This window comes from Coregonus lavaretus (assembly GCF_964263955.1).
Source record: "Coregonus lavaretus genome assembly, chromosome: 23".
Classification (NCBI taxonomy): domain Eukaryota; kingdom Metazoa; phylum Chordata; class Actinopteri; order Salmoniformes; family Salmonidae; genus Coregonus; species Coregonus lavaretus.
The window spans coordinates 1802031-1824049 of record NC_140010.1 but is presented as its reverse complement, the minus strand read 5'-3'; the positions used below and the strand labels follow the sequence as shown (position 1 = coordinate 1824049).

Below are 22019 nucleotides of genomic sequence, written 5' to 3'. Positions count from 1 at the left end.
AACCCAGAAACAGCATGCAGGTACACACAACCCGGAGACAGCATCCTAGTCCCACAACCTAGACAGCATCCTAGTCCCACAACCTAGAGACAGCATCCTAGTCCCACAACCCAGAGACAGCATCCTAGTCCCACAACCCAGAAACAGCATCCTAGTCCCACAACCTAGAAACAGCATCCTAGTCCCACAACCCAGAGACAGCATCCTAGTCCCACAACCCAGAAACAGCATCCTAGTCCCACAACCTAGAAACAGCATCCTAGTCCCACAACCCAGAGACAGCATCCTAGTCCCACAACCCAGAGACAGCATCCTAGTCCCACAACCCAGAAACAGCATCCTAGTCCCAAAACCCAGAAACAGCATGCAGGTACACACAACCTGGAGACAGCATCCTAGTCCCACAACCTAGACAGCATCCTAGTCCCACAACCCAGAGACAACATCCTAGTCCCACAACCTAGAGACAGCATCCTAGTCCCACAACCCAGAGACAGCATCCTAGTCCCACAACCCAGAGACAACATCCTAGTCCCACAACCCAGAAACAGCATCCTAGTCCCACAACCCAGAGACAGCATCCTAGTCCCACAACCTAGAGACAGCATCCTAGTCCCACAACCCAGAGACAGCATCCTAGTCCCACAACCCAGAGACAGCATCCTAGTCCCACAACCCAGAAACAGCATCCTAGTCCCACAACCCAGAAACAGCATGCAGGTACACACAACCTGGAGACAGCATCCTAGTCCCACAACCTAGACAGCATCCTAGTCCCACAACCTAGAGACAGCATCCTAGTCCCACAACCCAGAAACAGCATCCTAGTCCCACAACCTAGAAACAGCATCCTAGTCCCACAACCCAGAGACAGCATCCTAGTCCCACAACCCAGAAACAGCATCCTAGTCCCACAACCTAGAAACAGCATCCTAGTCCCACAACCCAGAGACAGCATCCTAGTCCCACAACCCAGAGACAGCATCCTAGTCCCACAACCCAGAAACAGCATCCTAGTCCCACAACCCAGAAACAGCATGCAGGTACACACAACCTGGAGACAGCATCCTAGTCCCACAACCTAGACAGCATCCTAGTCCCACAACCCAGAGACAACATCCTAGTCCCACAACCTAGAGACAGCATCCTAGTCCCACAACCCAGAGACAGCATCCTAGTCCCACAACCCAGAAACAGCATGCAGGTACACACAACCTGGAGACAGCATCCTAGTCCCACAACCTAGACAGCATCCTAGTCCCACAACCCAGAGACAGCATCCTAGTCCCACAACCCAGAGACAACATCCTAGTCCCACAACCTAGAGACAGCATCCTAGTCCCACAACCCAGAGACAGCATCCTAGTCCCACAACCTAGAGACAGCATCCTAGTCCCACAACCCAGAGACAGCATCCTAGTCCCACAACCTAGAGACAGCATCCTAGTCCCACAACCCAGAAACAGCATCCTAGTCCCACAACCCAGAAACAGCATGCAGGTACACACAACCTGGAGACAGCATCCTAGTCCCACAACCTAGACAGCATCCTAGTCCCACAACCCAGAGACAGCATCCTAGTCCCACAACCCAGAAACAGCATGCAGGTACACACAACCTGGAGACAGCATCCTAGTCCCACAACCTAGACAGCATCCTAGTCCCACAACCCAGAGACAACATCCTAGTCCCACAACCTAGAGACAGCATCCTAGTCCCACAACCCAGAGACAGCATCCTAGTCCCACAACCCAGAAACAGCATGCAGGTACACACAACCTGGAGACAGCATCCTAGTCCCACAACCTAGACAGCATCCTAGTCCCACAACCCAGAGACAGCATCCTAGTCCCACAACCCAGAGACAACATCCTAGTCCCACAACCTAGAGACAGCATCCTAGTCCCACAACCCAGAGACAGCATCCTAGTCCCACAACCCAGAGACAGCATCCTAGTCCCACAACCCAGAGACAACATCCTAGTCCCACAACCTAGACAGCATCCTAGTCCCACAACCTAGACAGCATCCTAGTCCCACAACCCAGAGACAGCATCCTAGTCCCACAACCCAGAAACAGCATGCAGGTACACACAACCTTACCTTGTTAAACAAATACATTATCAGCACCCGCTTTGCCAAGAAATGTTTAACCTGAATGGGACAATTACAATGTTAATACAAAGGAATGAAGTATAGTGTAAAATAATACACCATTTAGGGTCCTAATAATACAGGGTCCTATTCAGTAGGTACCAAACGGGAGAACATGTTTATAAATGCAAGGCAGTACCTGGTCCTTCCTGTTCTGTAGGAAGGCAACAAGGAAGGAGGGTTTGAGATCCGCCTGGGTGGGGGCGGGACCAGGAGATGGCGTGGGACTGCTGTTCAGCTGGGAGTCTAGACAGACACACAAAGAATGGTCTGAATTCATAGGTCAATAAACATCACTGTTGTTGACTTGTCAACGTTAAAAACTAATCCATGGTTCTGAAAGGTGAATGATAATATGATACCAGTCATACTATGCGATCCCTTGGCTCATTGCAGTAATAGCAGCATTGCTAGTGAAATAATAGTCCAGTCCATTAGTAAAATCAGCCGTATGTGGCCCCTGGGCTGGCCCTCACCTGTAGAAGCAGACCAGAGTTTGGGGCCCCTCCTCATGACGTGAGGGCTCTGGATGGAGTTGAAGCCGGGGGACAGGGGCCCCGGAGGCTCCAGGGGGCCAGCGAGGCGCCGCAGGGCAGGGGAGGAGAAGGGGCTGTCTAGGTCCGGGGTAAAAGGGGCAGTCAGGGGAGCTCGCAGCCCACCCAGCCCCGCCCCGACAGAGGAACGCAAGAACACCGAGCCAGGGGTTCTGATCAGCGCGCTGGGCCGAGGAGTCTTCATATCCTCCATATCTACAGAAGATACTGGGAGGAGGAGTCAGAAACATGTTTTTAAAGGACTAACATGCTCTTAAAAAGGTGATCTGACCTCAACCCTGGTTCTGGGGAGATACAGGGTGAGCAGGCTTTTGTTCCAGCCCTGCACTAACAAGGCTGACTCTAATCAAGATCTTGATGAGCAGTTGATTAGAAGAACGTGTTAGTTCAAGGCTGTAAAACAAAGCTGCATCCCATGATTGGCTGACCACTTCTATTTTTTACGTTGGTTCAGAATGTTCTCCAGAATGTATACATGATTATAAACTGGGTGGTTCGAGCCCTGAATGCTGATTGGCGTATAACACAGGTATGACAAAACATGTATTTTTCCTGCTCTAATTACCTTGGTAACCAGTTTATAATAGCAATAAGGCACCTCAGGGGTTTGTGGTATATGGCCAATATACCACGGCTAAGGGCTGTATCCAGGCTGTATAATCTGCGTTGCATCGTGCGTAAGAACAGCCCTTAGCCGTGGTATATTGGCCATACCCCCCCCCCCCCCCCGTGCCTTATCTACTGTGAACGCAGTTTACCGACCTGGGAAAAATTCAAATAAACAGCTACATGTACAGTGCCTTCGGAAAGTATTCAGACCCCTTGACCTTTTCCACATCGTTATGTTACAGCCTTATCCTAAAATTGGTTTGTTTTTTGTTTTTAAACTTCAATCATCTTCTATCAACACACAATACCCCATAATGACAAAGCAAAAACAGGTTCTTAGACATTTTTGCAAATGTATTAAAAATAAAAACAGAAATACCTTATTTACATAAGTATTCAGACCCTTTGCTATGAGACTTGAAATTAAGCTCAGGTGCATCCTGTTTCCATTGATCATCCTTGAGATGTTTCTACAACTTGGAGTCCACCTGTGATAAATTCAATTGATTGGACATGATTTGGAAAGGCACACACCTGTCTATATAAGGTCCCACAGTTGACAGTGCATGTCAGAGCAAAAACCAAGCCATGGGGTCGAAGGAATTGTCCGTAGAGCTCCGAGACAGGATTGTGTCGAGGCACAGATCTGGGGAAGGGTACCAAAAAATGTCTGCAGCATTGAAGGTCCCCAAGAACACAGTGGCCTCCATCATTCTTAAATGGAAGAAGTTTGGAACCACCAAGACTCTTCCTAGAGCTGGCCGCCTGGCCAAACTGAGCAATCGGGGGAGAAGGGCCTTGGTCAGGGAGGTGACCAAGAACCCGATGGCCACTCTGACAGAACTCCGGAGTTCCTCTGTGGAGGTGGGAGAACCTTCCAGAAGGACAAACATCTCTGCAGCACTCCACCAAATCAGGCCTTTATGGTGGAGTGGCCAGACGGAAGCCACTCCTCAGTAAAATGCACATGACAACCCGCTTGGACACCTGAAGGACTCTCAGACCATGAGAAACAAGATTCTCTGGTCTGATGAAACCACGATTGAACTCGTTGGCCTGAATGACAAGCATCACATCTGGAGGAAACATGGCACCATCCCTACGGTGAAGCATGGTGGTGGCAGCATCATGTTTTTCAGCGGCAGGGAGACTAGTCAGGATTGAAGGAAAGATGAACAGAGCAAAGTACAGAGAGATCCTTGATGAAAACCTGCTCCAGAGCGCTCAGGACCTTAGACTGGGGTGAAGGTTCACCCTCCAACAGGACAACGACCCTAAGCACACAGCCAAGACAACACAGGAGTGGCTTCGGGACAAGTCTCTGAATGTCCTTGAGTTGCCCAGCCAGAGCCCGGACTTGAACCCGATCGAACATCTCTGGAGAGACCAGAAAATAGCTGTGCAGCGACGCTCCCCATCCAACCTGACAGAGCTTGAGAGGATCTGCAGAGAAGAATGGGAGAAACTCCCCAAATACAGGTGTGCCAAGCTTGTATCGTCATACCCAAGAACACTCGAGGCTGTAATCGCTGCCAAAGGTGCTTCAACAAAGTACTGAGTAAAGGGTCTGAATACTTACGTAAATGTGATATTTCCATTTTTTATTTCTAATACATTTGCAAACATTTCTAAAAACCTGTTTTTGTTTGTCATTATGGGGTATTGTGTGTAGATTGCTGATTTTTATTTATTTAATCAATTTTAGAATGAGGCTGTAACGTAACAAAATGTGGAAAAAGTCAAGTGGTCTGAATACTTTCCGAATGCACTGCAAAAAATAATGTTCTTCAGAGAGACACCACTGACAGAGCAGTAGCTACCGGAGCTTTCCGACGAGGTGGCGGCGGACCGCTTGTTGCTTCCTGTCGACTGGGACTTGGCCCGTCCGTTCGTGGCTACAGCGTCATGGTACACTACCAGCCTCTCAGTCAGGTCAGACAACAGAGACAGACACTCCTTACTCAGGGCCGTCCAGATGTGAGGGTGACCACCTGGGAGGGACAGACAGAACGACATTCCTCTGGGAATTACAGACAGAACGACATGCCTCTGGGAATTACAGACAGAACGACATTCCTCTGGGAATTAGACAGAACGACATTCCTCTGGGAATTACAGACAGAACGACATGCCTCTGGGAATTACAGACAGAACGACATGCCTCTGGGAATTACAGACAGAACGACATGCCTCTGGGAATTACAGACAGAACGACATGCCTCTGGGAATTACAGACAGAACGACATTCCTCTGGGAATTAGACAGAACGACATTCCTCTGGGAATTACAGACAGAACGACATTCCTCTGGGAATTACAGACAGAACGACATGCCTCTGGGAATTACAGACAGAACGACATGCCTCTGGGAATTACAGACAGAACGACATGCCTCTGGGAATTACAGACAGAACGACATTCCTCTGGGAATTACAGACAGAACGACATTCCTCTGGGAATTACAGACAGAACGACATGCCTCTGGGAATTACAGACAGAACGACATGCCTCTGGGAATTACAGACAGAACGACATGCCTCTGGGAATTACAGACAGAACGACATGCCTCTGGGAATTACAGACAGAACGACATTACTCTGGGAATTACAGACAGAAAGACATTACTCTGGGAATTACAGACAGAACGACATTCCTCTGGGAATTACAGACAGAACGACATTCCTCTGGGAATTAGACAGAACGACATTCCTCTGGGAATTAGACAGAACGACATTACTCTGGGAATTACAGACATAACGACATTCCTCTGGGAATTACAGACATAACGACATTTCTCTGGGAATTAGACAGAAAGACATTACACTGGGAATTAGACAGAACGACATTACTCTGGGAATTAGACAGAACGACATTCCTCTGGGAATTAGACAGAACGACATTACTCTGGGAATTACAGACAGAACGACATTACTCTGGGAATTAGACAGAAAGACATTACTCTGGGATTTAGACAGAAAGACATTACTCTGGGAATTAGACAGAAAGAAAAGTTACCATCTATGAATTACAGACAGAAAGGGGAACTTTTCTCTGGTTTCCACTAGATTCCACATCTGCAAAGTCAAAATTGGCTATATCGTAAAAATTCACCAACAAAAAAAGGGCCCGGGGCTGGGTTTCTACGAAGTTAACATAAGGAATTGTTTTAAGATGGTCATACAAAGGATCATTTAGCCATTTCATTTGGAATTTTAAGACCCCTGTAGGTATAACAAAAATATATAAAACAATTATTTGATGAATTTTGTCAGCATGTTATGATCATGCAAATGACTGCCGGTCTCACGGTAATTAACGGTTAATTAACATAAACATTTTTAGCATCTCCAGGCCTCCACGTATACAAGCCACCTTTGAAAAAATCTACATTTAAAAAAGTATAATAAATCCATTTAATACAAAGTCACTATAAATCCATTATGTTAGGAACATTATGACATTTAAGAAAATGTATTTCAGAAGAACAGAATATGAGTTGGCCTATTTTATTTTTATTTTTTTATTTCACCTTTATTTAACCAGGTAAACCAGTTGAGAACAAGTTCTCATTTACAACTGCGACCTGGCCAAGATAAAGCAAAGCAGTGCGATAAAAACAACAACACAGAGTTACATATGGGGTAAAACAAAACAAAGTCAAAAATACAACAGAAATACATATAATATACAGTGTGCAAATTTAGCAAGTTATGGAGGTAAGGCAATAAAATAGGCTATAGTGCAAAATAATTACAATTTAGTATTAACACTGGAATGATGTGCAAGAGATTATGTGCAAATAGAGATACTGGGGTGCAAAAGAGCAAAATAAATAACAATATAGGGATGAGGTAGTTGGGCGGGCTAATTTCAGATGGGCTGTGTACAGGTGCAGTGATCGGTAAGGTGCTCTGACAACTGATGCTTAAAGTTAGTGAGGGAGATAAGAGTCTCCAGCTTCAGAGATTTTTGCAATTTGTTCCAGTCATTGGCAGCAGAGAACTGGAAGGAATTGCGGCCAAAGGAGGTGTTGGCTTTGGGGATGACCAGTGAGATATACCCGCTGGAGCGCAGACTACGGGTGGGTGTTGCTATGGTGACCAATGAGCTAAGATAAGGCGGGGATTTGCCTAGCAGTGATTTATAGATGGCCTGGAGCCAGTGGGTTTGGCGACGAATATGTAGTGAGGACCAGCCAACAAGAGCGTACAGGTCACAGTGGTGGGTAGTGTATGGGGCTTTGGAGACAAAACGGATGGCACTGTGATAGACTACATCCAATTTGCTGAGTAGAGTGTTGGAGGCTATTTTGTAAATGACATCGCCGAAGTCAAGGATCGGTAGGATAGTCAGTTTTACGAGGGCATGTTTGGCAGCATGAGTGAAGGAGGCTTTGTTGCGAAATAGGAAACCGATTCTAGATTTAACTTTGGATTGGAGATTCTTAATGTGAGTCTGGAAGGAGAGTTTACAGTCTAACCAGACACCTACTGTATGTTATCTGGCTATGCTCCATGCCATAGGCTGTAGGCTTGTTCATTTAGCAGAAAATACAATAAGATCATATAAAATAATGTAAGAACAATATAACTGAACTTAAATGAAATAGAAAGGATATTTTTTCCATTCCAGAGCGAGTGATGATATACAGTGGGGAGAACAAGTATTTGATACACTGCCGATTTTGCAGGTTTTCCTACTTACAAAGCATGTAGAGGACTGTCATTTTTATCATAGGTACACTTCAACTGTGAGAGACGGAATCTAAAACAAAAATCCAGAAAATCACATTGTATGATTTTTAAGTAATTCATTTGCATTTTATTGCATGACATAGGTATTTGATTACCTACCAACCAGTAAGAATTCCGGCTCTCACAGACCTGTTCGTTATTCTTTAAGAAGCCCACCTGTTCTCCACTCATTACCTGTATTAACTGCACCTGTTTGAACTCGTTACCTGTATAAAAGACACCTGTCCACACACTCAATCAAAGAGACTCCAACCTCTCCACAATGGCCAAGACCAGAGAGCTGTGTAAGGACATCAGGGATAAAATTGTAGACCTGCACAAGGCTGGGATGGGCTACAGGACAATAGGCAAGCAGCTTGGTGAGAAGGCAACAACTGTTGGCGCAATTATTAGAAAATGGAAGAAGTTCAAGATGACGGTCAATCACCCTCGGTCTGGGGCTCCATGCAAGATCTCACCTGGTGGGGCATCAATGATCATGAGGAAGGTGAGGGATCAGCCCAGAACTACACGGCAGGACCTGGTCAATGACCTGAAGAGAGCTGGGACCACAGTCTCAAAGAAAACCATTAGTAACACACTACGCCGTCATGGATTAAAATCCTGCAGCGCACGCAAGGTCCCCTTGCTCAAGCCAGCGCATGTCCAGGCCCGTCTGAAGTTTGCCAATGACCATCTGAATGATCCAGAGGAGGAATGGGAGAAGGTCATGTGGTCTGATGAGACAAAAATAGAGCTTTTTGGTCTAAATTCCACTCACCGTGTTTGGAGGAAGAAGAAGGATGAGTACAACCCCAAGAACACCATCCCAACCGTGAAGCATGGAGGTGGAAACATCATTCTTTGGGAATGCTTTTCTGCAAAGGGGACAGGACGACTGCACCGTATTGAGGGGAGGATGGATGGGGCCATGTATCGCGAGATCTTGGCCAACAACCTCCTTCCCTCAGTAAGAGCATTGAAGATGGGTCGTGGCTGGGTCTTCCAGCATGACAACGACCCGAAACACACAGCCAGGGCAACTAAGGAGTGGCTCCGTAAGAAGCATCTCAAGGTCCAGGAGTGGCCTAGCCAGTCTCCAGACCTGAACCCAATAGAAAATCTTTGGAGGGAGCTGAAAGTCCGTATTGCCCAGCGACAGCCCCGAAACCTGAAGGATCTGGAGAAGGTCTGTATGGAGGAGTGGGCCAAAATCCCTGCTGCAGTGTGTGCAAACCTGGTCAAGACCTACAGGAAACGTATGATCTCTGTAATTGCAAACAAAGGTGTCTGTACCAAATATTAAGTTCTGCTTTTCTGATGTATCAAATACTTATGTCATGCAAAAAAATGCAAATTAATTACTTAAAAATCATACAATGTGATTTTCTGGATTTTTGTTTTAGATTCCGACTCTCACAGTTGAAATGTACCTATGATAAAAATTACAGACCTCTACATGCTTTGTAAGTAGGAAAACCTGTAAAATCGGCAGTGTATCAAATACTTGTTCTCCCCACTGTATATGATCATATGAAGTGGCCATGTTGAGCGTCAAAGTGATCCTTTGAAACAGGTCCTATATGCTAGATTTAGAGTTATTAGGAACATGTTGTTGTGAATTATAGAATGTCTTAGAAATCAAAACATATATGGGCTGCATGATGCTTTCTGCTTTCACACGCGATTGCATATAGAAACGTCTGGGCTTATAAGAACACTTATTTCACTTCACATCACTGTTTGAGGAGCATGCAGCCTCGCGCTGCACGACAGGTGATCTTCCATTTTGGAGTGTAACATAAGGTAACCAGTCCATCCATAAGGTAACCAGTCCATCCATAAGGTAACCAGTCCATCCATAAGGTAACCAGTCCATCCATAAGGTAACCAGTCCATCCATAAGGTAACCAGTCCATCCATAAGGTAACCAGTCCATCCATAAGGTAACCAGTCCATCCATAAGGTAACCAGTCCATCCATAAGGTAACCAGTCCATCCATTAGGTAACCAGTCCATCCATAAGGTAACCAGTCCATCCATAAGGTAACCAGTCAATCCATAAGGTAACCAGTCCATCCATAAGGTAACCAGTCCATCCATAAGGTAACCAGTCCATCCATAAGGTAACCAGTCCATCCATAAGGTAACCATTCCATCCTGTATGTATAATAATACAGTCCACACTCAGAAGGCGATTACTAGAAATTGTTTAATTTTAGAGTCTAGGATAGACTAATTATGTACCAAAAGACATCTTAAATATATATATATTTTTAATGTTTTCTGCGGTTGGCTATGTATTGTGTATTGTATAACAGCACAATCATTATTTTAATTACGCTTGGGCTCATGTGTGTATATACATAAGCTCTAATATGGGTGTTCTATACTGCACAAATATATAAAACGCAACATGCAACATTTTCAATGATTTTGCTGAGTTACAGTTCATAAGGAAATTGGTCAATTGAAATACATTAATTAGGCCCTAATCTATGGATTCCACATGACTGGGCAGGGGCACAGCCATGGGTGGGCCTGGGAGGGCATACGCTCACATACTGGGGAGCCAGAACCAGCCAATCAGAATAATTTTTTCCCTACAAAAGGGCTTTATTACAGACAGAAATACTCCTCAGTTTCATCAGCTGTCAGGGTGGCTGGTCTCAGATGATCACGCAGGTGAAGAAGCCCTGGGCTGGTGTGGTTACATGTGGTCTGCGGTTGAGGCCAGTTGTACGTACTGCCAAATTCTCTAAAATGACGGAGGCGGCTTATGGTAGAGAAATTAACATAACATTATCTGGAAACAACTCTGGTGGACATTTCTGTAGTCAGCATGCCAATTGCTCGCTCCCTCAAAACTTGAGATATATGTGGCATTGTGTTGTGTGACAAAACTGCACATTTTAGAGTGGCCTTTGTGTCCCCAGCACAAGGTGCACCTGTGTAATGATAATGCTGTTTAATCAGCTTCTTGATATGCCACACCTGTCAGGTGGATGGATTATCTTGGCAAATGAGAAATGCTCACTAACAGGGATGTAAACAAATTGGTGCGCAACATTTGAGAGAAATACGCTTTTTGTGCGTATTGAACATTTCTGGGATCTTTTATTTCAGCTCATGAAACATGGGACCTACACTTACCATCTTGCGTTTATATTTTTGTTCAGTACACATGCAAGTCTTAAACGCTTTGAATGAATCATCACCTTAGATTAGAAAGCGCTGTCCATTTCGTTGTGTTTGGCTTTGAAACAAAATCCCACAACAAGCATGTTTTACACTCAGTTTCAACCGGTTGTTGAGCGTCTTTCATCAAAATGATCATCACAGTGCAGCCTAACGGAGCTTTAAAAGCATGATACTGTTTTGATGATCAGTGTATGTGATTTTCGATTGCATTGATGTCAGAGTGGTTAAAGGGACAATAGAGCGCTGAGTACCAGACCAGCGACCTGGTGATCATTAGCTAGTTGGGTACCAATGCATGTCCAGAGGAAACTACTGTGACTACGATGATTGCCGGTGTGGCGGAAATAAGGTCACCGCCCTAGTCTATTTGAGAGATTTAAGAATTATCTAATAATTATAGATTTCTTATAATATCTTAAATATTCGTATATTCTATTTTTTTACTTTTTCTCATAATGACAAAGTGAAAACATGTTTTTAGAAATATTGAAAATAAAATCCCAAATTCTAAATTTACATAAGTATTCACACCCCTTTGCTATGACACTCCAAATTGAGCTCAGGTGCATCCTATTTCCTTTGATCCTCCTTGATGTCGCTACAACTTGATTGGAGTCCACCTGTGGCCAATTCAACTGTTTGGACATGATTTAGAAAGAAACACACCTGTCTACAGTCGTGGTCAAAAGTTTTGAGAATGACACAAGTATTGGTCTTCAAAGTTTTCCGCTTCAGTATTTTTAGATATTTTTGTCAGATGTTACTATGGTATACTGAAGTATAATTACAAGCATTCCATAAGTGTCAAAGGCTTTTTATTGACAATTACATTAAGTTTACGCAAAGAGTCAATATTTGCAGTGTTGGCCCTTCTTTTTCAAGACCTCTGCAATCCGCCCTGGCATGCTCTCAATTAACTTCTGGGCCACATCCTGACTGATGGCAGCCCATTGTTGCATAATCAATGCTTGGAGTTTGTCAGAATTTGTGGGTTTTTGTTTGTCCACCCGCCTCTTGAGGATTGACCACAAGTTCTCAAAGGGATTAAGGTCTGGGGAGTTTCCTGGCCTTGGACCCAAAATGTCAATGTTTTGTTCCCCGAGCCACTTAGTTATCACTTTTGCCTTATGGCAAGGTGCTCCATCATGCTGGAAATGGCATTGTTCATCACCAAACTGTTCTTGGATGGTTGGGAGAAGTTGCTCTCGGAGGATGTGTTGGTACCATTCTTTATTCATGGCTGTGTTCTTAGGCAAAATTGTGAGTGAGCCCACTCCCTTGGCTGAGAAGCAACCCCACACATGAATGGTCTCAGGATGCTTTACTGTTGGCATGACACAGGACTGATGGTAGCGCTCACCTTGTCTTCTCCGGACAAGGTGTTTTCCGGATACCCCAAACAATCGGAAAGGGGATTCATCAGAGAATATGACTTTACCCCAGTCCTCAGCAGTCCAATCCCTGTTCCTTTTGCAGAATATCAGTCTGTCCCTGATGTTTTTCCTGGAGAGAAGTGGCTTCCTCGCTGCCCTTCTTGACACCAGGCCATCCTCCAAAAGTCTTTGCCTCACTGTGCGTGCAGATGCACTCACACCTGCCTGCTGCCATTCCTGAGCAAGCTCTGCACTGGTGGTGCCTCGATCCCGCAGCTGAATCAACATTAGGAGACGGTCCTGGCGTTTGCTGGACTTTCTTGGGCGCCCTGAAGCCTTCTTCACAATAATTGAACCTCTCTCCTTGAAGTTCTTGATGATCCGATAAATGGTTGATCTAGGTGCAATCTTACTAGCAACAATATCTATGCCTGTGAAGCCCTTTTTGTGCAAAGCAATGATGACGGAACGTGTTTCCTTGCAGGTAACCATGGTTAACAGAGGAAGAACAATGATTTCAAGCACCACCCTCCTTTTAAAGCTTCCAGTCTGTTATTCTAACTCAATCAGCATGACAGAGTGATCAGCATGACAGACATGATGTCAGCTGGTCCTTTTGTGGCAGGGCTGAAATGGGATTAAGTTCATTTTCATGGCAAAGAGGGACTTTACAATTAATTGCAATTCATCTGATCACTCTTCATAACATTCTGGAATATATGCAAATTGTCATCATAAAAACTGAGGCAGCAGACTTTGTGAACATTTATATTTGTGTCATTCTCAAAACTTTTGACCACGACTGTATATAAGGTCCCACAGTTGACAGTGCAAGTTAGAGCAGAAACTATACCATGAAGTCCAAGGAACTGTCTGTAGATCTCTGAGATAGAATTGTGATGAGGCATATATCTGGGGAAGGGTATAAAACAATGTCTAGAGTGTTGAAAGTTTCCAAGAGCCCAGTGGTCTCCATCATTGGGAAATAATATGGGATTACCCAGACTGCCTAGAGCTGGCCGTCCGACCAAACTGATCAACCGGGCAAGAAGGACCTTGGTCAGGGAGGTGACTAAGAACCCAATGACCACTCTGACAGAACTACAGAGTTCCTTGGTTGAGATGGGAGAACATACAGTCTCTACAGCACTACACCAATCTGGGCTTTATGGGAGAGTGGCCAGATGGAAGCCACTCCTGAGAAAAAGGCACATGACAGCACGCCTGGAGTTTGCAAAAAGGCACATGACAACACCCTGGGGTTTGTGAAAAGGCACATGACAGACAGAGTATAAGGCAAAAGATTATGTGGTCTGATGAGACAAATGTAACTCTTTGGCCTGAATGCAAAGCGCCACGTCTGGAGAAAACCAGGCGGTGCTCATCACCCGTCTAACACCATCCCTACCGTGAAGCAAGTCCTTGAAGCAAGTCCTTGAGAGCCCCAGACAAAGTAATAGGCTACATTTGGTTATGTTATGTATTAAAAGCTATTTAATATAAAATGGGGAATTTTTTATTAAACTAATTAGATTTCCACGGGGGCACGGACATGGACTCTAGAGGATTAATTTAAGGTTAGGCATAAGGTCAGCAGTGTGGTTAAGGTTAGGCATAAGGTCAGCAGTGTGGTTAAGGTTAGATTTAAAATTGTCAGAAGATACATTGTAGAAATGGGCGGGGTTTAGCTATAATTATGACTGTGGCTATGGAAGCTAGTGACGACCCTTTACTCAGGGAATAACAGACAGAACGGCAGACGGGACATTACTCAGGGAATAACAGACAGAACGGCAGACGGGACATTACTCAGGGAATAACAGACAGAACGGCAGACGGGACATTACTCTGGGAATAACAGACAGAACGGCAGACGGGACATTACTCAGGGAATAACAGACAGAACGGCAGACGGGACATTACTCTGGGAATAACAGACAGAACGGCAGACGGGACATTACTCTGGGGAAAACAGACAGAACGGCAGACGGGACATTACTCTGGGAATAACAGAAAGAACGGCAGACGGGACATTACTCGGGGAACAACAGACAGAACGGCAGACGGGACATTACTCTGGGAACAACAGACAGAACGGCAGACGGGACATTACTCAGGGAACAACAGACAGAACGGCAGACAGGGGACATTACTCTGGGAATAACAGACAGAACGGCAGACAGGGGACATTACTCAGGGAATAACAGACAGAACGGCAGACGGGACATTACTCAGGGAATAACAGACAGAACGGCAGACATTACTCTGGGAACAACAGACAGAACGGCAGACGGGACATTACTCTGGGAACAACAGACAGAACGGCAGACGGGACATTACTCTGGGAATAACAGACAGAACGGCAGACGGGACATTACTCTGGGAATAACAGACAGAACGGCAGACAGGGGACATTACTCAGGGAATAACAGACAGAACGGCAGACGGGACATTACTCAGGGAATAACAGACAGAACGGCAGACATTACTCTGGGAACAACAGACAGAACGGCAGACGGGACATTACTCTGGGAATAACAGACAGAACGGCAGACAGGGGACATTACTCTGGGAATAACAGAAAGAACGGCAGACGGGACATTACTCTGGGAACAACAGACAGAACGGCAGACGGGACATTACTCTGGGAACAACAGACAGAACGGCAGACGGGACATTACTCTGGGAATAACAGACAGAACGGCAGACGGGACATTACTCTGGGGAAAACAGACAGAACGGCAGACAGGGGACATTACTCGGGGAATAACAGACAGAACGGCAGACGGGACATTACTCTGGGAATAACAGACAGAACGGAAGACAGGGGACATTACTCTGGGAACAACAGACAGAACGGCAGACATTACTCGGGGAACAACAGACAGAACGGCAGACAGGGGACATTACTCGGGGAATAACAGACAGAACGGCAGACGGGACATTACTCTGGGAATAACAGACAGAACGGCAGACATTACTCGGGGAACAACAGACAGAACGGCAGACAGGGGACATTACTCTGGGAACAACAGACAGAACGGCAGACATTACTCGGGGAACAACAGACAGAACGGCAGACGGGACATTACTCTGGGAACAACAGACAGAACGGCAGACAGGGGACATTACTCTGGGAACAACAGACAGAACGGCAGACAGGGGACATTACTCTGGGAACAACAGACAGAACGGCAGACGGGACATTACTCTGGGAACAACAGACAGAACGGCAGACGGGACATTACTCTGGGAACAACAGACAGAACGGCAGACATTACTCGGGGAACAACAGACAGAACGGCAGACAGGGGACATTACTCTGGGAACAACAGACAGAACGGCAGACAGGGGACATTACTCTGGGAACAACAGACAGAACGGCAGACGGGGGACATTACTCTGGGAACAACAGACAGAACGGCAGACAGGGGACATTGGGACATTACTCTGGGAACAACAGACAGAAGAATATGCATACTGCAGAGCCAGTTGATGTTTCAGAGACATCTCCAATGTCAACAGAGGAATAATCTAAATATATTGATAATGCAGATAGCGTTTTTATTTTTTACTGTAAGTAATGAGACACATGAAGTGCATTCTGTAATGTGAAAGTATAAATATGCATTAGTTGTATTTATGCAGGCAGAGCAGTGGGGTCACCTGGTTGGCTGAGACTGAACACCTCCAGACGTCTAGAAGGAGAGTGTTGAGACAGCAGAGCCAGGTCCTGGAGGGCTAGAAACTGACAGGACACAGAACAGATGTACGGTTAACTGGAGGACTAGAAACTGACAGGACACAGAACAGATGTATGGTTAACTGGAGGTTTAGGAACTGACAGGACACAGAACAGATGTACGGTTAACTGGAGGACTAGAAACTGACAGGACACAGAACAGATGTACGGTTAACTGGAGGACTAGAAACTGACAGGACACAGAACAGATGTATGGTTAACTGGAGGACTAGGAACTGACAGGACACAGAACAGATGTATGGTTAACTGGAGGACTAGAAACTGACAGGACACAGAACAGATGTACGGTTAACTGGAGGTTTAGGAACTGACAGGACACAGAACAGATGTACGGTTAACTGGAGGTTTAGGAACTGACAGGACACAGAACAGATGTACGGTTAACTGGAGGACTAGGAACTGACAGGACACAGAACAGATGTACGGTTAACTGGAGGACTAGAAACTGACAGGACACAGAACAGATGTACGGTTAACTGGAGGACTAGGAACTGACAGGACACAGAACAGATGTATGGTTAACTGGAGGACTAGAAACTGACAGGACACAGAACAGATGTATGGTTAACTGGAGGACTAGGAACTGACAGGACACAGAACAGATGTATGGTTAACTGGAGGACTAGAAACTGACAGGACACAGAACAGATGTACGGTTAACTGGAGGTTTAGGAACTGACAGGACACAGAACAGATGTATGGTTAACAGGAGGACTAGGAACTGACAGGACACAGAACAGATGTATGGTTAACTGGAGGACTAGAAACTGACAGGACACAGAACAGATGTACGGTTAACTGGAGGACTAGAAACTGACAGGACACAGAACAGATGTACGGTTAACTGGAGGACTAGGAACTGACAGGACACAGAACAGATGTATGGTTAACTGGAGGACTAGAAACTGACAGGACACAGAACAGATGTATGGTTAACAGGAGGACTAGGAACTGACAGGACACAGAACAGATGTACGGTTAACTGGAGGACTAGGAACTGACAGGACACAGAACAGATGTACGGTTAACTGGAGGTTTAGGAACTGACAGGACACAGAACAGATGTACGGTTAACTGGAGGTTTAGGAACTGACAGGACACAGAACAGATGTACGGTTAACTGGAGGTTTAGGAACTGACAGGACACAGAACAGATGTACGGTTAACTGGAGGACTAGAAACTGACAGGACACAGAACAGATGTATGGTTAACTGGAGGACTAGGAACTGACAGGACACAGAACAGATGTACGGTTAACTGGAGGACTAGGAACTGACAGGACACAGAACAGATGTACGGTTAACAGAAGCTTTAACAGAGGAAAATCAAATCGAAGTCACTCATAACAGGGAATGCTGATGATCCTGAAATGGATTGTTTCCATTGTTAAATTGATGTAGAACGCTTACCTTCAGTATCATTGGTTGCATGCCAGTGATAACTTTGGGGAGGCACTGGTGAGCATCCTCTGTGAACGTGGACTGGACAGGAAAACTGTAAACCTGCAAGAAATTATCATTATCAAATCATACTTATATTTTCTATGGTACTAAGCAGACAGGTTAGAAGTGCACACTTCTGGGAGAAGAATGGTTGTGAATCGAACAGCAGCCATAGAGAGTAAATGCTTAACAGTGAGTTAGAGACTGGTAGAGAAGCAGTGAGTCAGTCCAGGACTAGACTAGACTGGTAGAGAAGCAGTGAGTCAGTCCAGGACTAGACTGGTGGAGAAGCAGTGAGTCAGTCCAGGACTAGACTGGTGGAGAAGCAGTGAGTCAGTCCAGGACTAGACTGGTAGAGAAGCAGTGAGTCAGTCCAATAGACTAGACTGGTAGAGAAGCAGTGAGTCAGTCCAATAGACTAGACTGGTAGAGAAGCAGTGAGTCAGTCCAGGACTAGACTGGTGGAGAAGCAGTGAGTCAGTCCAGGACTAGACTGGTAGAGAAGCAGTGAGTCAGTCCAGGACTAGACTGGTGGAGAAGCAGTGAGTCAGTCCAGGACTAGACTGGTAGAGAAGCAGTGAGTCAGTCCAGGACTAGACTGGTGGAGAAGCAGTGAGTCAGTCCAGGACTAGACTGGTGGAGAAGCAGTGAGTCAGTCCAGGACTAGACTGGTGGAGAAGCAGTGAGTCAGTCCAGGACTAGACTGGTAGAGAAGCAGTGAGTCAGTCCAATAGACTAGACTGGTAGAGAAGCAGTGAGTCAGTCCAATAGACTAGACTGGTAGAGAAGCAGTGAGTCAGTCCAGGACTAGACTGGTGGAGAAGCAGTGAGTCAGTCCAGGACTAGACTGGTAGAGAAGCAGTGAGTCAGTCCAGGACTAGACTGGTGGAGAAGCAGTGAGTCAGTCCAGGACTAGACTGGTAGAGAAGCAGTGAGTCAGTCCAGGACTAGACTGGTGGAGAAGCAGTGAGTCAGTCCAGGACTAGACTGGTGGAGAAGCAGTGAGTCAGTCCAGGACTAGACTGGTGGAGAAGCAGTGAGTCAGTCCAGGACTAGACTGGTGGAGAAGCAGTGAGTCAGTCCAGGACTAGACTGGTGGAGAAGCAGTGAGTCAGTCCAATAGACTAGACTGGTAGAGAAGCAGTGAGTCAGTCCAGGACTAGACTGGTGGAGAAGCAGTGAGTCAGTCCAGGACTAGACTGGTAGAGAAGCAGTGAGTCAGTCCAGGACTAGACTGGTGGAGAAGCAGTGAGTCAGTCCAGGACTAGACTGGTAGAGAAGCAGTGAGTCAGTCCAGGACTAGACTGGTGGAGAAGCAGTGAGTCAGTCCAGGACTAGACTGGTGGAGAAGCAGTGAGTCAGTCCAGGACTAGACTGGTGGAGAAGCAGTGAGTCAGTCCAGGACTAGACTGGTGGAGAAGCAGTGAGTCAGTCCAGGACTAGACTGGTAGAGAAGCAGTGAGTCAGTCCAATAGACTAGACTGGTAGAGAAGCAGTGAGTCAGTCCAGGACTAGACTGGTGGAGAAGCAGTGAGTCAGTCCAGGACTAGACTGGTAGAGAAGCAGTGAGTCAGTCCAGGACTAGACTGGTGGAGAAGCAGTGAGTCAGTCCAGGACTAGACTGGTAGAGAAGCAGTGAGTCAGTCCAGGACTAGACTGGTGGAGAAGCAGTGAGTCAGTCCAGGACTAGACTGGTGGAGAAGCAGTGAGTCAGTCCAGGACTAGACTGGTGGAGAAGCAGTGAGTCAGTCCAGGACTAGACTGGTGGAGAAGCAGTGAGTCAGTCCAATAGACTAGACTGGTAGAGAAGCAGTGAGTCAGTCCAGGACTAGACTGGTGGAGAAGCAGTGAGTCAGTCCAGGACTAGACTGGTAGAGAAGCAGTGAGTCAGTCCAGGACTAGACTGGTAGAGAAGCAGTGAGTCAGTCCAGGACTAGACTGGTGGAGAAGCAGTGAGTCAGTCCAGGACTAGACTGGTGGAGAAGCAGTGAGTCAGTCCAATAGACTAGACTGGTGGAGAAGCAGTGAGTCAGTCCAATAGACTAGACTGGTAGAGAAGCAGTGAGTCAGTCCAGGACTAGACTGGTGGAGAAGCAGTGAGTCAGTCCAGGACTAGACTGGTAGAGAAGCAGTGAGTCAGTCCAGGACTAGACTGGTAGAGAAGCAGTGAGTCAGTCCAGGACTAGACTGGTGGAGAAGCAGTGAGTCAGTCCAGGACTAGACTGGTGGAGAAGCAGTGAGTCAGTCCAGGACTAGACTGGTGGAGAAGCAGTGAGTCAGTCCAGGACTAGACTGGTGGAGAAGCAGTGAGTCAGTCCAGGACTAGACTGGTAGAGAAGCAGTGAGTCAGTCCAGGACTAGACTGGTAGAGAAGCAGTGAGTCAGTCCAGGACTAGACTGGTAGAGAAGCAGTGAGTCAGTCCAGGACTAGACTGGTAGAGAAGCAGTGAGTCAGTCCAATAGACTAGACTGGTGGAGAAGCAGTGAGTCAGTCCAGGACTAGACTGGTGGAGAAGCAGTGAGTCAGTCCAGGACTAGACTGGTGGAGAAGCAGTGAGTCAGTCCAGGACTAGACTGGTGGAGAAGCAGTGAGTCAGTCCAGGACTAGACTGGTGGAGAAGCAGTGAGTCAGTCCAATAGACAGAAAGAATGAGCATTCAATCCCTGAGGAGCAGGACAGTGATGTATCGTACCAGGTCAGCAAGAGGAAGGTTAGGGGTCAGAGGTTAGGGTTAGGTCCTGAGGAGCAGGACAGTGATGTATCGTACCAGGTCAGCAAGAGGAAGGTTAGGGGTCAGAGGTTAGGGTTAGGTCCTGAGGAGCAGGACAGTGATGTATCGTACCAGGTCAGCAAGAGGAAGGCTAGGGGTCAGAGGTTAGGGTTAGGTCCTGAGGAGCAGGACAGTGATGTATCGTACCAGGTCAGCAAGAGGAAGGCTAGGGGTCAGAGGTTAGATCCTGAGGAGCAGGACAGTGATGTATCGTACCAGGTCAGCAAGAGGAAGGCTAGGGGTCAGAGGTTAGGGTTAGGTCCTGAGGAGCAGGACAGTGATGTATCGTACCAGGTCAGCAAGAGGAAGGTTAGGGGTCAGAGGTTAGATCCTGAGGAGCAGGACAGTGATGTATCGTACCAGGTCAGCAAGAGGAAGGTTAGGGGTCAGAGGTTAGATCCTGAGGAGCAGGACAGTGATGTATCGTACCAGGTCAGCAAGAGGAAGGTTAGGGGTCCGAGGTTAGGGTTAGATCCTGAGGAGCAGGACAGTGATGTATCGTACCAGGTCAGCAAGAGGAAGGTTAGGGGTCCGAGGTTAGGGTTAGGTCCTGAGGAGCAGGACAGTGATGTATCGTACCAGGTCAGCAAGAGGAAGGTTAGGGGTCCGAGGTTAGGGTTAGATCCTGAGGAGCAGGACAGTGATGTATCGTACCAGGTCAGCAAGAGGAAGGCTAGGGGTCAGAGGTTAGGGTTAGATCCTGAGGAGCAGGACAGTGATGTATCGTACCAGGTCAGCAAGAGGAAGGCTAGGGGTCAGAGGTTAGATCCTGAGGAGCAGGACAGTGATGTATCGTACCAGGTCAGCAAGAGGAAGGTTAGGGGTCAGAGGTTAGATCCTGAGGAGCAGGACAGTGATGTATCGTACCAGGTCAGCAAGAGGAAGGTTAGGGGTCAGAGGTTAGGGTTAGGTCCTGAGGAGCAGGACAGTGATGTATCGTACCAGGTCAGCAAGAGGAAGGTTAGGGGTCAGAGGTTAGGGTTAGATCCTGAGGAGCAGGACAGTGATGTATCGTACCAGGTCAGCAAGAGGAAGGTTAGGGGTCAGAGGTTAGATCCTGAGGAGCAGGACAGTGATGTATCGTACCAGGTCAGCAAGAGGAAGGTTAGGGGTCAGCGGTTAGGGTTAGGTCCTGAGGAGCAGGACAGTGATGTATCGTACCAGGTCAGCAAGAGGAAGGTTAGGGGTCAGAGGTTAGGGTTAGGTCCTGAGGAGCAGGACAGTGATGTATCGTACCAGGTCAGCAAGAGGAAGGTTAGGGGTCAGAGGTTAGGGTTAGATCCTGAGGAGCAGGACAGTGATGTATCGTACCAGGTCAGCAAGAGGAAGGTTAGGGGTCAGAGGTTAGGGTTAGATCCTGAGGAGCAGGACAGTGATGTATCGTACCAGGTCAGCAAGAGGAAGGTTAGGGGTCCGAGG

The 22019-nt window shown here is 46.7% G+C and overlaps 1 protein-coding gene across 1 annotated transcript in view; it reads right to left on the bottom strand.

Annotated features, from left to right (window-relative positions):
- ndc1 (NDC1 transmembrane nucleoporin) overlaps nt 1-22019 on the bottom strand; it is a 37541-nt gene that overhangs the window by 7248 nt on the left and 8274 nt on the right. Inside the window, exons 9-14 of the mRNA XM_084139458.1 lie at nt 17797-17889; nt 16290-16371; nt 5138-5308; nt 2631-2915; nt 2294-2400; nt 2104-2154 (exon numbers count right to left, since the gene is read on the bottom strand). Of these exons, the coding sequence (XP_083995584.1) occupies nt 2104-2154; nt 2294-2400; nt 2631-2915; nt 5138-5308; nt 16290-16371; nt 17797-17889 (789 nt within the window). The remainder of the gene's footprint in view (nt 1-2103; nt 2155-2293; nt 2401-2630; nt 2916-5137; nt 5309-16289; nt 16372-17796; nt 17890-22019) is intronic.